At 39.4% G+C, this 16,116-nt stretch overlaps 1 protein-coding gene across 1 annotated transcript; it reads left to right on the forward strand.

The window, feature by feature from the left end:
- The first annotated feature begins 12,857 nt into the window (after positions 1-12,857).
- LOC149783489 (transcription intermediary factor 1-beta-like) lies at positions 12,858-14,840 on the forward strand. Its single transcript, XM_089932853.1, has one exon. It carries the CDS (start codon positions 12,858-12,860, stop codon positions 14,838-14,840), a length of 1,983 nt encoding a protein of 660 aa, XP_089788979.1.
- Positions 14,841-16,116: the final 1,276 nt, after the last annotated feature.

The raw sequence follows: 16,116 nt of genomic DNA on the forward strand, positions 1-16,116 counted from the left end.
TACTAGTACCACAACTAGTACCAGCACCACAGCCATTACCAGTACCACAGCCATCACCAGTTCCACAGCCATTACCAGCACCACAGCCAGTAGCAGACCAGTTGCGTGCGCAGGAGATAAGGAGGCCACATTATCCAAGAGTGTTGAATAGGAGAAGACATAGGGAAGTCTTCACTATCCCTGAAAGTGAAGACTGGGAGAGTGCAGCCAGTCCCATCCCCCCTCTTCCGAGCTACCAGCCACAACCTTAAATTGGGAGCAGGACTGGAGCCGGCGATGTTTCTATGGTGCCAGGCCTGGGAGATATCACCATTAGTCAGGTGTATTTGTAGTTAGAAAACAACAACCCATCTCAGGGCTAACTAGATCTCTAGAAAAGAGACTAGTCAAGCTGCCAGTTTGTGTGAAAGTGGAGCAGTGTGATTATAAGCATTGACTACTTTACTGATGTGTGTGTGTGTGTGTTTGTATGCGTTCGAAACGTTTGTGTGTTGATAGTAGATATTCGGTTTCTATGCGTTCGCTTACGTATGTGGATAGTATCTAATTGTTTTTTTTTTCCCTTCCATTCTGTGTGGATAGTAAATATTGTGTTTTTTAATAGTAGATGTTGGCTTTTTTCCTTCCCTTCTGTGTGGATATAATATATTGCTGTTTTTGATTGTAGGTATTGGGTTTGTATGTGCACGCGTATGTATGTGGATAGTATAAAGTATTTTTTATTCTTCCCTTCTGTGTGGATAGTAGATAATATGTGAAGCTAGTGTAAGGGATGTTTTCCTTCACGTCCGTGCTTGAAACATATAAAGTCGAACGTTCGTCATTCGCGCAATTCATCATGGAATACAAAGTGTCTTCCAACCATCTTGACAAAATGAAGACGTTGCAAGAAGCACTAGGCGATCTGGGTATGATGGAGGAGATGATGCTCAAACTCAATGATGATTAATATTATAGTCTCAAAATGAAAATCAACAACTTAAAGGAAAGGAAGGAAAGACTAAGAGAGTTATTGAAACAGGAAAAGGAGGACAATGAGGACGAAGAAGATAGAACAAGAATGAAACCATGGAATGAAAGAATAAAAAAGTAAAGGAGATCAAGAGAACGAAAAAAGAGGAGGAGGAGGAGGAGAGAAAGGAGAAGAAAAAGATGATGAACGTAGGAGAGAAAATAAGAAGTTGGTGGAGGAAAAGAAGGGATTAGAAGACAAAAAAGAAGAAAAAACTCAAAAGTCCTTTTCAGGGCCACTCATATGTCTCGAAAAGATTTGCTTTCTTGGCTAAAATATTTTTTAATTGATTTTATATTTTATGTGTGAAAGATTGATGCTCATCAATTTATGTATATGTGCATGTGTCCCCGCTATCCCTGTTTGGCCTGATTGAGGTCAGCCCCTTGACATATTGTTTCCAATGTTCAGTACCTTGACATCAACCCACCTGTTCCATTCCTATAAATCCTATACAAAAATGAAACTTTCCCTTGTCCGTATATAGGCCCAACCTTTTGTCTTTATAAATCTTGTACGTAAACGTACCCAGGGGTCATGCAATGGTAATTCACATTGTCCATATAAATGTATAAATCTTGTCCGTAAGCATGCCCAAGGGGTATTTATATGGAGATTCCCATTGTCCGTAAAGTGCTTGCCTTCACTACTCAAGGGGTGGACCTGAATACGCGCTAATCTAGGGACAAATAGTGTCATGTACATGGAGACGTGGTTAGATACAGGGTTAGAGAAATAGACATAGATTTATGGACATACATCTATCATACAAAAGATCGATTAAAGATTTTTAGGCAAGAGGGAATAAACATCTGTTTTAGACAATGGAGGTGCCCTGAAAAGGGCCTTTGCGTTTCTTCTTCTAATGTCTGTCTTCTTTTTCTTTGCCACCAGCACCTTATCTTTTCCACTACATTCGTTTTCTTTTTCTTCTCATCTTTTTCACACTCCTCTTCTTCCTTCACATTTATCTTGTCTTTTTTTTCTCTTTTCATTTTCTTCTTTTTTTTCAAGATTATTGTAAGCTCTGATTTCCTTATTTTCTTCTAGAGCCTTCTTTTCTTCTTTTTCTTTTTTGATCAGTGCTTTTAGTCTTTCTTTGGCCCTTCTTAAATTGTTGATTCCAATCTTTACACGATGGGGGTTATAACACCCATAGTCAACTCACACCAACATTTCCTCCACCATTTCTAAATCGACTAATACCTCTTGAAACTTATTCAGTTTATGTGATATATTGCTGGCCATTTTTGTTATTCAGTGTTGAATGGCGCGAATGACTGATTGACTCTTAAATTTACGTCGCTTTCGCCCTGGTGGGGCATGTGTGACAGGTTTCTGCCTGCAATGCAGGCTATTTAGTTAATCGTGATTGAAGGAATCAGAGCCACATTCCCCTCGCGTTTATGCGCTCAAAGAGTGCTGGTAAATTAAGCCGTCAGGTCATGGGACTATAAAGTCCCAAACGACTTGTATGTATAGCTATCATGAGTGTGAATAGACCAAACACACTCTCATGTTTATAGTCTGTATCTACTGTCCAGACGCTTATTGTGAACCACCCATTTATAGAGCCATCCAGGTTCCGTGCTTACATACAATTCGGGGCACCTGATAATTTAGACGGGTGGAAATAGTTCCACATTCCGTCATTTTAGTACAAATGTCCGAGCGAGGCAGAGATGCGAGGGACCCGGAAGAAGGCGCAAGCACAACAGACTACATGAAAGGCCAGTTCGTACTTTTTATTAATTAAATTTAGTCCAGTTATTCTAATGGACAAATAATATAACCACAAATAATATAACCAGTAATGTGTAAGCCACCTGTGCAATTAGCCAAATTCACAAATCAATAAAATTTTAGCTTGAAAATCTCTGTCAAGTAAACGTTTCTTTGCTTCGTTTCCATACTCTGCGCCAAGAGATATCCGCTGCGATTGATCACTAGAGCAGTCATTGTAGGGGAGGAATGATCACGCAAGTCTATATACCACTGATGTAACACTGTTTCTTCCGAGAAGAGACCCCAAGCGTCATCCAGATACTCGTCCAATGTTTCTTCTTGGCTCATCAGTAGGCATTTATCGTGTTGAATTTGACTGGGAAGACCGTTTTGAAATCCAAAGCAATTTTTCTTGGTCAACCCTGTAATTGTTTCTGCCAGATGTTTAGCAAAACAGGAAATTCAATTTTATTCTTGTTCTAACCATCTGGACATTACCATGTCCTCCTCGTCTTTGTCTTTTTTGGTGGATGGTTCTGCTTCCACGTTATCTTCCCATGTCTTCCATAGCAATTAAATGTCAAAAATGACTTCTCTCAAACTGTTGATTTCTATCGCATTAACAAATTCGGCATACAAGAGGACGTTCATCGTCTCCTTCATTGGTCCTTTAAATTGAAGTTCCACACACAGCTAGCCAGATGTTGTAGAGTGGAAACGTCCTCGTCACTGCCTTGGTCTGGAGTAAAATCAAAGGCCCATAAAGTATAGCATCATAATTATCGTCGTACGAAATGCCGTGGCTGGTGTTGTTCCCTAACTGTCCGAAGCCTTCTTACAGGGACAAGCACGACCTCAAGTAATTATTGTTCTCCAAGTTAGGTCTGAAAGATCTGGTACACAAGGTCTTGCAATCTCGAAAGACTTCGATCTTGGACACGTCGAAGTGCTGAAACAGGAAAGGATTTTCTTCGTAGGCTCCGTTGAAGGCTGAATTCTCGACGATATCAATGCCTGGGTAACTGTCCTTGGAACAGATGGTCTTCGATTATCGATCGCTGTCCAGCGGGAATAATGAAAGTTTTCACTTCCACGCTACGTATCGGATAGTTGGCGGTCGTTCTACTCAAAGCGTGACTGATGTCGTTTCCCACTTTAGGTAACACTTCCTCGTGACGTACATAGAGTAGGACTTCTTCGATGACAGTTTTGTAAGCGGCATCAACTGCATCCGCCAAATGGAAACATGCACTGCTTCAATTCAATCTGAGACGGACATCGACTCCGTTCAGTAAATACTTCTCTTGCAACCACATGTCCAAATGCAAACGATCCATCAGTTATAAACTACGGCTTTGTCAATTTTGTTTTCACGGTCTTTACACCCTGCATTGTTTGGATCTAGGCTTTTCAACTTGCCCGGCGTGTCAGATTTCCATAACAAGCAGGCCTCCAGATGAGTCTCTTTGGCTTCTTTTCTATATGTAAAGAGATTTTCGAGGTATGCTCGATAAGGGTACGTATCCATGCTACTGCTGATCAGTTTGTTATTCAAGCACAAATCCACTCAGCTGAACAAGAAATATATGAAGTTGTTGACGGGGGCTACTACCTCTTCGGCCTCTTGTGCACCGCCGTCCGTGTCGGGTACTTTGCCTTTCAAGTACAAGTAACTGCTATTCAGATCGATGCAATCTTTGTACTGTCATTTTATTTCACATTCGATGGAGGCTGATCCTGAGTACTTGACAGAGGAGACTGGATGAAATTCTACCCATTGAGATTATTGCATCGTCAGCAAAGTGGGTGGCATGGCAAACAGATCCAGGTCCGACTTGGAACATTCACAAGACTCTCGGTGCATCATTTTTCTTTTTTATAATCAAAAACGTCTAATTCTCTGATGGTTCTTCTTTACTTGGTCTTTCTAGTTCTGTTTGTGTGAACTCCTCTGCAGGGGTGTCATCGTCGTCGTCTCTTTCTGCCTTTACCTTGCTGTGGCGTCAGGGAAGCAGGAATACCTGACTCGGCAGCGTTTAGTTCATTTATAGGAGTTTCTCCTCGGCCTAAAATTGTCTTTTCCAGTTTAAACCAAGACATTTTTGCCTGCTCTCAAGAAGTCTTCTTTGGGGTTTTGTTATCGATGATGACATTTTGGAGAAATTCTTTGCCTTGCGTCAGAGCGTATCTTTCAAGACTTGCAATCCTCTTGTGACCATCGGTTTAAAGACGAGGGGCCACAAAACGAAAGGCAGATTTCAGCATATCTCCAAATCCATGTCCTCGCTGTCTAGCGACTCTTTGGTACAAAGTATACACGACTTAAATGTCGTTAGAGAATCTTTTTTCAAAAATGGAGTTTCACTGTGACTTGCCCTTTGGAGAAGGGATTATTTTGACCCAGATCTCCTTTCATACTAATGTTGACAGTGTCAAAATACGACTTACTGACGGGTAAATAATGAGGATGTACAAACTCACGGTGAACGTGATACGTGTTTCCACCTTCATCGTCATTCGTTGTGGCAGAATCCACTTTGGAAGTATTGACTCTCAGTAACGGTGCGGCTGTGTGTCCCACCACGTTGTACTCCATCACATCGGAGTACAGAAAAATCAAATGCAATCCTTCGTTAAGTTCTATAGGGGATCGAATTCTGTATTGCTGTTGATCTTCGGGTAGAAATTCGGTGCCGTGTTTGTGTCTCCACAGAAAAATTCAAATTAACTACGATTAAAACTGATGGAAAACGTTTGGGCATCCTTAAATTTCATCATCAGGCGACGAGCCACTTTATGGTTCTCGATGGTGACACTTCGTTTGGGTTGTCTAGGGCTTTGCCAAATTGTTTATCGAACCTGGAAGCAATCGTGTCCACCAAATGATGACTGCTAAAATAATAGCCAGCCGGAATTTTCACAGTATTGATGGTGAATGATGGATTGCTTGCTAAATTTTTGATACCTGAAAACCTGATGTCATTCATAGCTTTTTACACGTGGTCGTTCATGATTTCGACGTGGAAAGTGTTTTGATTTTCAGTGATGTTTCTTTATTTCTGTGGGATGAATGATTTCGACCAAGGCCACTTCTCCATGGGCTTCATGATCCATTTGGATGGCCTGAGGTAATTTGGCCGTGAAACAGCAAAAGGTATTGTGGGGAAACAAATCCATGGAACTGTCACTCTGTAACGTTAAGTAAAATTGGTTATAGTTGTTCATAATTCCAGAGTTCTGCTGTCCGAGGGGTCACTCGAAGTGCGAGGAGTGTCTTAAAGAGGATTTTGATTGTTGGATTGGTGACTGCTGGGAGGGTGAATGACGTTGGTTGCAAGGCTCCCGTTGTTACCGTTAGAGTTTTTCAGGGAAAGATTGGAGAGAAGGTAACCGATGCAACTGCTGAGTAAAATGGTCCACAATTGTTTGTCGCCTTGTCCCAAACTCAGATAGGCAATGGCAGCACCGATGACAAAATTCACCACAAAGATTTGGCAGGAAAGGACGATTTGCGTTTTAGGCACACGTTCTCCACACCACACCCACAAGGGTTGCTTTTGTAGATCTTGCAGAAAAGAACTCGGAGAAGGAGTGGTCACTGTCGTAGCTGAGGCTATCTTGAAGGGCATTCTGGTCACTTCTTTTTATAGTCAATGACTTGCGAAGCCTCGATCTAAGAATCAAAACTGGAAGGATATCCTTTGCAACGTACTTTGACTTCTTTGACACGTCGTTTTCCCACTTTACGGGTTCTGTGTTCGAGAATACCTTCGATGTCGTAGACTTCGTCTTCTTTTTTGGTCACTCGTTTTAATTCGGGCAAGTAAAAAGTTCCGTTTAACACCTGCCCGTTCATGTCTTCCAATTTATAGACGGCAGGATGACGGCCACGAACTCGTCCAGTGACACGAAACAATTCGGTGGTCCAATTTAGTAAGTAACCTTTGTCGAAAGTGCGTTTAGTTTTGCCAATGCGCACCCAATGTCCCGTCGGCAACACTCCACCTTTCTTGGGGACAGTCGTAGTGGGGGACGTACCAAACAAGCGCTCAAAGACAGTCACTTCGTTGGGGGCACATCCGATGTTCCGATGGTAAGACTGATTATACGTGAGACGTCGATGTACTTGAGAGTGTGATGATGCGCAACCTATTTCCACATGCGTTCTTTCAAGGTACGTTGAAAACGTTCCACAAAGCAGGCTTTGTTTTCAGGATTCTAGGTGTGAAAAAATGAATGTCTCGTTTCTTTAATTCTGTTTGGAAAGTTTGGTTCAGAACTTTGGTGCCTTTATCGGTTTGCCATCGAAGAGGGTGACGACCGCTTTGTTTCAACGGCAGTTATATGTTTCGATTTGGTAGTCAAAGGTACGACCCAGGCAACTTCATAAAAGACGTCGATGACACAAAACAAATATCTGTAGCTACGATTGTAGGTGGCCAAATGAGAGACATCGGGTCAATCGGCTTGCTATTGATGATCGATGCCCTCCACTCGGGTGCAATTTCTGCACAATTTTCGTCCAATGGGTTTGTGTAAGGTGTACGTGGCTTGTTCTTGTAACCATCGTTGCACTTGAGGTAAACGGACACTTTTCAGTCTTGTTTTGGCAGCACGATACAATTTCTGAACTGCTCGGTATCCCGCAGGATGGGATAGATCGTAGTAATTGCTTCCTAACAAATTATCGAAAAGGACTTTGTTTTAGCAAGTTACCCACCCTTCACGGATGCTACTCTGCCTGGGGCGAGTTCGTGATTTGGAAACGGCTTTACGTGTCCGAAGTGCAACGGGAGTAGAAGTTGAGGGTAGTGGTGGTGATGTCGGTGGTAATAGGAGAGCCTTTGTCTTCCTTTCCTTTTTATTTCCGGTTTCCTTTCTTTCTTTTTTACTTCTTCTGAAGGAGGACTGGACATCATCATTTTAACCCAAGCTTTAAGTTCTTCTTGATGGCGTGTGGGGCTAGGGTCAAAAATGGCGCTGCAATCTTACTAGGGATGGAAGCCGCTGACGGTGTTTGAAAGACTTGTTGTACCTCTTCTTCCTCAGGCATCTGTGGTGCTATGTCTGTCTTGGTCACTAGTGGTGGTGGTGGTGGTGATGGACTTTTCATTAGAAACTTAAATTCTTTCAGAGTCATCCGATTTGTTTCGTCTAAAGCTTTCTGGTGAGAGAGTTGATGTCGCTGCAACACATGACCTTACCGTTCCGATTTTTCCTTTTCTGACAAATCGCTGGGATCCATCAAAGGTTGCGATTCATGTTGTAACTGGGACATCTCGCTCAAATGAGGATTTGGAGGTAAATGTGGGGTCCGATGTTCTTTCCAACGATGAAATTCCATCCATCGTTTGTAAGGCACTAAAATCAGTTTTCGTCCTTCCATCAAATTCTAAAGGTCATGTCTAAGTTCTTTTGAGCCCAGAGGTCCCTTTTATCTACTTCATAATTTTTTATCTTTGCGCTAGTTGTAGTGCAGTAGCTCCCACAAGTCCTGTGATCAGTGGTCCCAATGTAGCTTTTAGCACGGGTCCTAGCAACATGAGCACAAATCCTCCACGTTGCACAAACATATTTTTCTTTTGACGGATGTGTATTTACTACTTGACCATTTGGCGAAGAACGTGTCGATGCTTGGCTAAGAATTCTTTCTGATACTGAGACAAAGGTATCGTTCCTTTCAAGACATTCAGGCAACATTGTCACATGGTATCGACGACGTCTTTCGCGGATGTTTGAATGAGTTGTTTTCGCATGTGTGGAGGGGTTTGGACAGGAGGAACAACACGTCCCAATGTTTGGCTAAGCGAGGAGGCAGCCCTTTCCTTTTCTTTCCTTTGGAAGTAGCAGAGGGATAGCTTCGGGGTGTAACATCTTTGTTCCAGAGCACATTGTCACGGCAGGTCGTGGCGTGGGAATGTAAGGTTGCCCCCGGACTGTACTGCCTCTCTTGCGGGAAGAAGCTGTTTTCTAGGGTCTTTTCTTGGGACGTTTATTTTTCTTTTTCAAGGTTCTTTTCTTTTTCTGGGTCTGTGACCTGGTCTTGACACCACTGCTCTTTTTCTTCTGGGTACGTTTGGGTCGGGGAGTGGTTTTGTTTTCTTGGGGAACGAATGATGACACCTCCTTGCAAACCGCTACCTCCAGGTTTGAAATGATTTGATTTTTAGATTGAGTGTAGATTCGCGGATCTGCCAGTTGCGTCACGGCTGCTTTATTTCTCTCAAAAAAGCGTTTGGTTTGATGAGGGATGTGAATGGTGCCTTGAAGTAGTTGACGTGCTGTCACCGTAAACCATCTTAAGACTTCTCTGAGACTGGCTTCTAAGACACGAGCACGTATTTGTGGATTTTTTTTCGCGACTGATGCCGTACAAGGCACGAATCAATTTGACGGGAAGATGAAATTGAAGGGACGTCATGTTGACGATGTGTGAGACAGACCAAAAGTGTCCGAGGTTTTTACAGATTTTTTTTAAGTCGACGGGGACGTGTACACGACAAACCCTCCGTCTTGGTACCTGTGTTGAACAGATGGGTACGAAACATCAAAATGTATCGGGGCAACTGGCTTTTAAATCCACGAGTAAAAAGGCGTGTGGGGTTTGAGTGGCATCCTCGTACCCATGAGTCAGCTAAGGCGTTCCTAACTGTTTGGATAACAGTTATCTCTAGGGCTTTTAAACAATACCACGCAATGAGCACTGAGACTGATGGTACGATGGGCTTCACTTTGTCGAAACAAACTTTGGGTGATGTAAATGACACTGGCATTACGATGATGCCCTTTGCGAGCAAACCACAGTTTAATTTTTCTTCGCCTTCTTCTCCTAACATGTCGTCGAAGATGGTTTGACAAATCAAGGAAAGTTAAACATTGTTGAAATTTTACGATAACTTCAGTGTGACAAATTAAGTGAGTACAACAGTGTTGAAATTATAGTACGTAAACTACATCCTAGCCTTAAATTAGTGTTTTAGACAGAAATAGTCTTTGATATTTTGTTGTTAAAATTGTCTCTGAAACATAGCCCAGGCAAACAACAAACAGCTTCCATCACACAATCTATAATAGATGGTTTACTGCAAATAAACTGAGTGCTAATATCTCTGTCACATAATTAGAGTGTTTACCCTGTTAGCTATCAAAGTGCACCTATTATTGCCTGATTGTGCCACATAGACAATCAAGTTTTAAAAATATGTTAGCCCCTAAAGGAGATAAAACAGAGTCAAAATTAACTAGCTACTGTCCACTATCACCACAACTGTTTCCGCCTTTACTCTACCTGCCAGGCAGTCCCTGCCTGACCATATGAAAATAAAGGTTTGATGGCGACCTGCATGAACAAGGTAACAGGTAAAAGCATCACGTTATAGTGAATATTCAGTCACATTGTAGTGAATTATTCAGTCGCATTATAGTGAATATTCAGTCACACAATAGTAAATATTCAATCACATTATAGTGAATATTCAGTCACATTAAAGCAAATATTCAGTCACATTATAGTGAATATTTCATCACATTATAGTAAATAATCAGTCACACTATAATGAATATTCACTCTCAATATACTGAGTATTCAATCTAGGTAATCAACAAAGATGGGAAATTTTGCTACATGCTTCAATCTCATTATCTGCTTTCTAAAGTTTTACATAGCAAGTACAGAATCATTTTTTTAATATACAAATCACAAGTTTACTTATGTCTTGTGTTAATATTCAATATTCTAAATATGGTTAACAATAATAATTTACCCATTAGAAACTGCAGTTTGCAGCATATCTTTTATGGCTGTCAAACACTTTTCTTCAGAAAACCTAGTTAGGAATGAATTTAGCACACAAAAGGAGAATTGCAATAGCAGAGACAGGCACATATTAAATGAATTCATATATATTCAAAGTAAACCATAACAACATCTAATTTGAAGGTCAGCAGTAAAAAACTTGAAGCAAAGTCTTGCCAAAAATAATGAATCCATCCAGCATTCTATGTAAGCAGGCGATATAATGTCAACACTGCATACTCATGATTTGCCATTACAAAAATTAAACAAAAGCTGAAGACTTAATTAATAATATATCTTGTAGTGTTCGTGTAAGTGCTTGACTGTTAGCTCAGTGTCAACTTTAAAAGAAAAATACTTTTTACATCTGTGCTCTAAGATGATTGCCTTGAATATTTGTAGTGTTATAACAATTAGAAAGTGCTGTATGGTGTAATTCATTATAAGGCAGTCTCGCTTTAATGTGGTATACTGTGTGACTCCCATAGACAGCATTATAATGAGAAAGTGTTGTATATAATAAAAATGTATTTGTAGTAACTTTATAATGGGCTTTACTATTGCAAATTCTGATGTCTGACCTGTTACATATCCCATTACATTAACATCTGCATACTATTTACATTTTTCATTCAAACGCATATTTCTAAAGACCATATGTATTGAATGGTACAAAATCCTTTAGCAACAGGACCCAATCAAGCAAATTAGTAAAATTCCATTCCAGTCTAAAGATGTACTAGACCTGTTTCTATGAGGTTACGGAACATATGTATAGGAAACTGATTTTACCTGCAAGACAATGGCAGTTTTCTTTCATTCGGGGTCCAAACTCAGAGAATGACCACATCTGTACAAATAAAATAAAAAATAACAGATAAATATGAATGACCAATGGACTGAAAACTAAGAAAAGATAGATAACCATTACAAAACATATGTTTCCTCGTAAAAATACCTATTGATTTAATGTTAAGCATGCTTGTTGTTTGGGATTCTTGTTTTTCGTTAAATATTTGAATTAACGTACACGAGATTTTTTCTATAAAATTATTATTTAAATCCTCAGTGTATACATTTTGAATGATGATATTCAATGTCAAGTTCAAGTTTGATTTATTTCCAGCCCTGGAATATTTATTAGTATTGTCATATAAAATGTTCAGATTCTTTTTTACATGGCTACAATTATAATTGTATGTCATATCTGAGTTATCAAATTAGCCTTAATAAAATGTATAATTATTTTTTGATACCTATCAATATTTTATACCAATTAACTGTTTCATTTGTCTGTGTTAGAAGATAAACATTTATTTGTTTTGTTAATATGGCAGCAATCGATTAAATCTGTCATATAAAGTAATCAGCATCTTCTACTATTCATATTTTAAATATATTGTCTTATTTATTTGCAGATTTTGAATCTTTTTTCTTTCTTGTTGTCATGTTTATTGTGTGTGGCAGGAATCAATATTTGTTTTGGGAGTGGCGGGGGGGGGTGGGTGGGCGGAGGGGTAACCAAGGCATACATCTGTATACGGAAGGCTACGGCTATCTGAAAAACCAGAAACTGTCAAAATTTGAAACCTCTGCAACATGCACGTATCTGTGACTTCCTATAAAGAACTTTCTGTAAATAGACAGTGGACAAGACAATGACCAGTTTTTAAAGGACCAGTTATTACGCATGGGGTTAGCGACTTTTACAGTTACTGTCATGTTTGCTATCATTAGAAGATGACATTAGTAGACACGAACTTTGCTGGACATGTGATTGCAACCGACGACGAGGGGGTAGTGGTCAAAGCCGGCTACGATAAATGTCACTAAACAAAAAGAAGCGGAGATCTACTTGTTGATATAGTGTGTCCCAGAGGCGGCGTTAGGAGTACGCGGTGCCTAGGGCCGACCATGACCTCGCGGGGCCTGTATCAGCGTTTCCAATTTACCGGAGAATATAGCTTGACAAACTCATTAGGACGACCTTAGGCCTGAAGTGCGGGGCCCCCTCAAGAGCGGTTCGTGGGGCGGTCGCTCCACTTTCCACCTCCAAACGCCGTTCAAAGTGTGTCCCATGCTATGTTTTACGTATTGCCGGTTAAGTCGCTAGAGATATAGAAACCGGGTACAGGGTTTAGGAGTCTAGTCTTGATTCGAACACTTCACACTCATATCAAACCGGAAAATATTATTACGTGATTAATACATATCAGAAGCAGTTAAGGCGAAACTCTAAGACAAATTATTGTTAACAGTGCTATGCAAACCACTCAGTTATGATTTATTCTCTTCATAACCACTTTGTTTGATGTCTTTGTTGAAATGGCTACTGCAATCACTGATTCTTCCTTCAAAGACAGACACAGGTGCTCGATCTGTCTGGACGGGTTTACCTCGCCCCGTCAGCTGCCGTGCTTGCATTCATTTTGTGAACACTGCCTACAGGACTATATAACAAAAAGGGCTTGTAGTACTGATAAAACATTTGAGGAATTTATCTGTCCTGTTTGTAGAGCAGTAACCAGGCCAGGAAATGAAGATAAACCGGTTGAAGAATGGGCTTCTTCATTCCCTAACAGTCCATTTACACTAGTAGGGAAATCGAAAGTGGAACGGTTCTGCGAAGTATGTTCGAGTTCATCGGACTTTGCTAAGAAATTCTGTGTCGTATGTGAAGAGTTTATGTGTGATAACTGTACCGTATACCATCGAAAAATGAAGATGACTAAAAGCCATCAAATTATTGGCACAGAAGAATTAGAAAATAATCCGAAAAGCCGCATAAGATTTAAAGAGGGATTTGGATGCCCTGAACACGATAATGAAGATATCAAGTTTTACTGTAGGAGCCACGAGACTGCATGTTGCGGGACATGTTCTTTCCTTCATCATAAAGCATGTCAGGATGTGCTCGAATTGAAAGAGAGTATTTCAGGTCTGTTGAAGGAGATGAAGGAAGAAAAAATAAAAGAACAAATACTAAAATTAGAGGATCATCTTAAGGAATTTATGGAACTGAATGAAGAAAATATAGGTATTATGGAGTCACATGTTAACATTATTTCTTTGGAAATTGGAGATGTCAGAAAGAAACTGAATGCTGTGCTGGATGATATAGAGAAAATGGTGAAGCTTGAGGGAAATAGAATTTACAAGGAGTGGTTGATCAGAAAACAGGAACAAAATCACCAATGTCAGTCCTTGATAAGTGCCATCAGAAACTCTCACGCACTTTTAGAGATGGTTGGCCAATTTGGGTCGGATACACAAAAATTTCTTGTGATTAGCAAAATGATCAAGCAGCTACATTGTTACAGTGATCAGATTCAAGAAAAGTTTGAAAGAGTGGATAACATCAGAATAAGACTTGAACTCGACAGCAACATGCAAGCGGTACTTTCTAAAGATTCAGTACGTTTGGTGAAAATAGTATGCGAAGAGGAGGCTAAGGAATTGAAATGCAGAAGTCTTATGGCACCTCCTCAACAACGAACCGTGGAGCTCTCTAGAGTTGTTGACGTTCACTGTCCAAGTGAAACAAAGCCACGTTACGTAGGTATCGTCCATTTACCCAACGGATACATAGTTCTGGCAGACTCTAATAACAAGACATGCTGTCTGTATGATTCCTCACATAACTTCATCACAATCCACACATTGCCTGGAAATCCTTCAGGCATGTGTCTGATAGGAGACAATGAAGTTGCTATAACAATGTATGCTAAGAAAACCGTCCAGTTTCTGTCCATTAGAGACCAGTATATCAGAGACACAGAGACTTTAACAACAAAGTATAAATGCTGTGCTGTTGACACAGTCAGCAGGGAGGAGATCGTTGTATCTGGCCCATGTGGTGACACAATTAGTAAGAAATGTTACTGGAGTATTATCACTAGGAATGGAAATGTCAAGTTTCACCATGAATTTGATTGTCAACTGACATATAATACACATGCTCATGCTGCTCTAGATATGTCCAAGTTACGTGTTTACATATCTGTCAGTGGAGATCATGCCGTGTATTGTTTTGGTCTGAGAGATGGAAAACAGTACTTTGCCTATCTATCCAATGACCTAGAATATCCAATGGGTGTAGCAGTGGACAGAGAAGATAATATATATGTTGTGGGATTCAACACCAACAACATTCATAAACTATCACTTAATGGCGTTGCTCTACAGGTCATTACCGCTGGTGTTCCTCAAAGACCAAGAGGAATTTCTTTCAGTTACAGTAGGGATAATTTTGTCGTTATTAATCAAAGTAACATTTCAGGGAAACTTCACTACTTTGTACACAAATAATACATCTCTTGAAAGATATAGAAGGTGATGCAAATATATTTATGCACATAAATTTACAAACAAAGCATCAGCTTAGTTTTAATATTCGATATTTTATTCGAATGCTTATTTTATGACTCAGTATATTGTGACTCATTAATAATATAATGATCAAAATATAATTCATGTTAAATTTAGAAAAATCACTTTCATCCTGAGACAATAACCCTGGCACGAGTTAAAAAGAATTATCATTTCGTTATTGCTAATTAAAGTGTACTAAATTGGAAATATGACTTCCCTGTGCTCAAGGTTAATATATCCTTTCAAGTCCTTTTGTCCAGACAAATGTGAAAAGAAAACATGAACATGAAAAAAAAAATGAAATTGGAATGTTTATTGTATGACTAAAAATATTGTGCCTTATGAATAATAAAATGATGAAAATATAATTCGGGAACAAAATTAGGTATTCACTTTCATCACTAAAAATCATCCCAGCTTCAGATCGTTATTCAAACCAACACAAACTGTAATAAAACTAATATGGTACATTTTCTTCAAACATTTCTTACAGAAGACAGTTGGAAATGTTTCAAATTGAATATAAAAATATTTTAAAGACATAACCGAACATTTTAATGTAATGTACGCTGGTCAGAGGAGACAGTTTATTATATTTTAGCCTGAGACATCATCATCCAACAATATATCATACTAAAATACATCAGCTTTAGTACTGGTCAGTTTTCATGGTTTATATTTATTTCTCTGATGATGATTTAAAGCTTCTTCGTTTATACATCGATTCCATTCTAGCAGAGATACTATTTTGGTACATGTAATGAAGGACGAATGGCTGCATATATACATGTAAGGATGGATTGATGTATATATGCATGTAAGGATATACAGATGTATATATGCATGTAAGGATGGATAGATGTATGCATGTAAAGATAGATAGATGTATATATCCATGTAAGGATGGATAGATGTACATACGGATGTAAGGATAGATAGATGTATATATGCATGTAAGGTTAGATAGATGTATATATGCATGTAAGGATACATGTATATATGCATGTAAGGATGGATAAATATATATATGCATGTAAGGATGGATAGATGTATATATGCATGTAAGGATATATAGATGTATGCATGCATGTATGGATGGATAGATGTATATATGCATGTAAGTATAGATGTATATATGCATGTAAGGATAGATATATGTATATATCCATTTAGAGATAGATGTATATATGCATGCAAGGATGAATGGATGTAT

This window comes from Sinohyriopsis cumingii, chromosome 14 (genome assembly GCF_028554795.1).
Source record: "Sinohyriopsis cumingii isolate HCF-2022 chromosome 14, ASM2855479v2, whole genome shotgun sequence".
NCBI classification, from domain to species: domain Eukaryota; kingdom Metazoa; phylum Mollusca; class Bivalvia; order Unionida; family Unionidae; genus Sinohyriopsis; species Sinohyriopsis cumingii.

Bases quoted from the DNA above. Each gene is read 5' to 3' on its own strand.
- LOC149783489 (XM_089932853.1), top strand. From the start codon at position 12,858: ATGGCTACTGCAATCACTGATTCTTCCTTCAAAGACAGACACAGGTGC.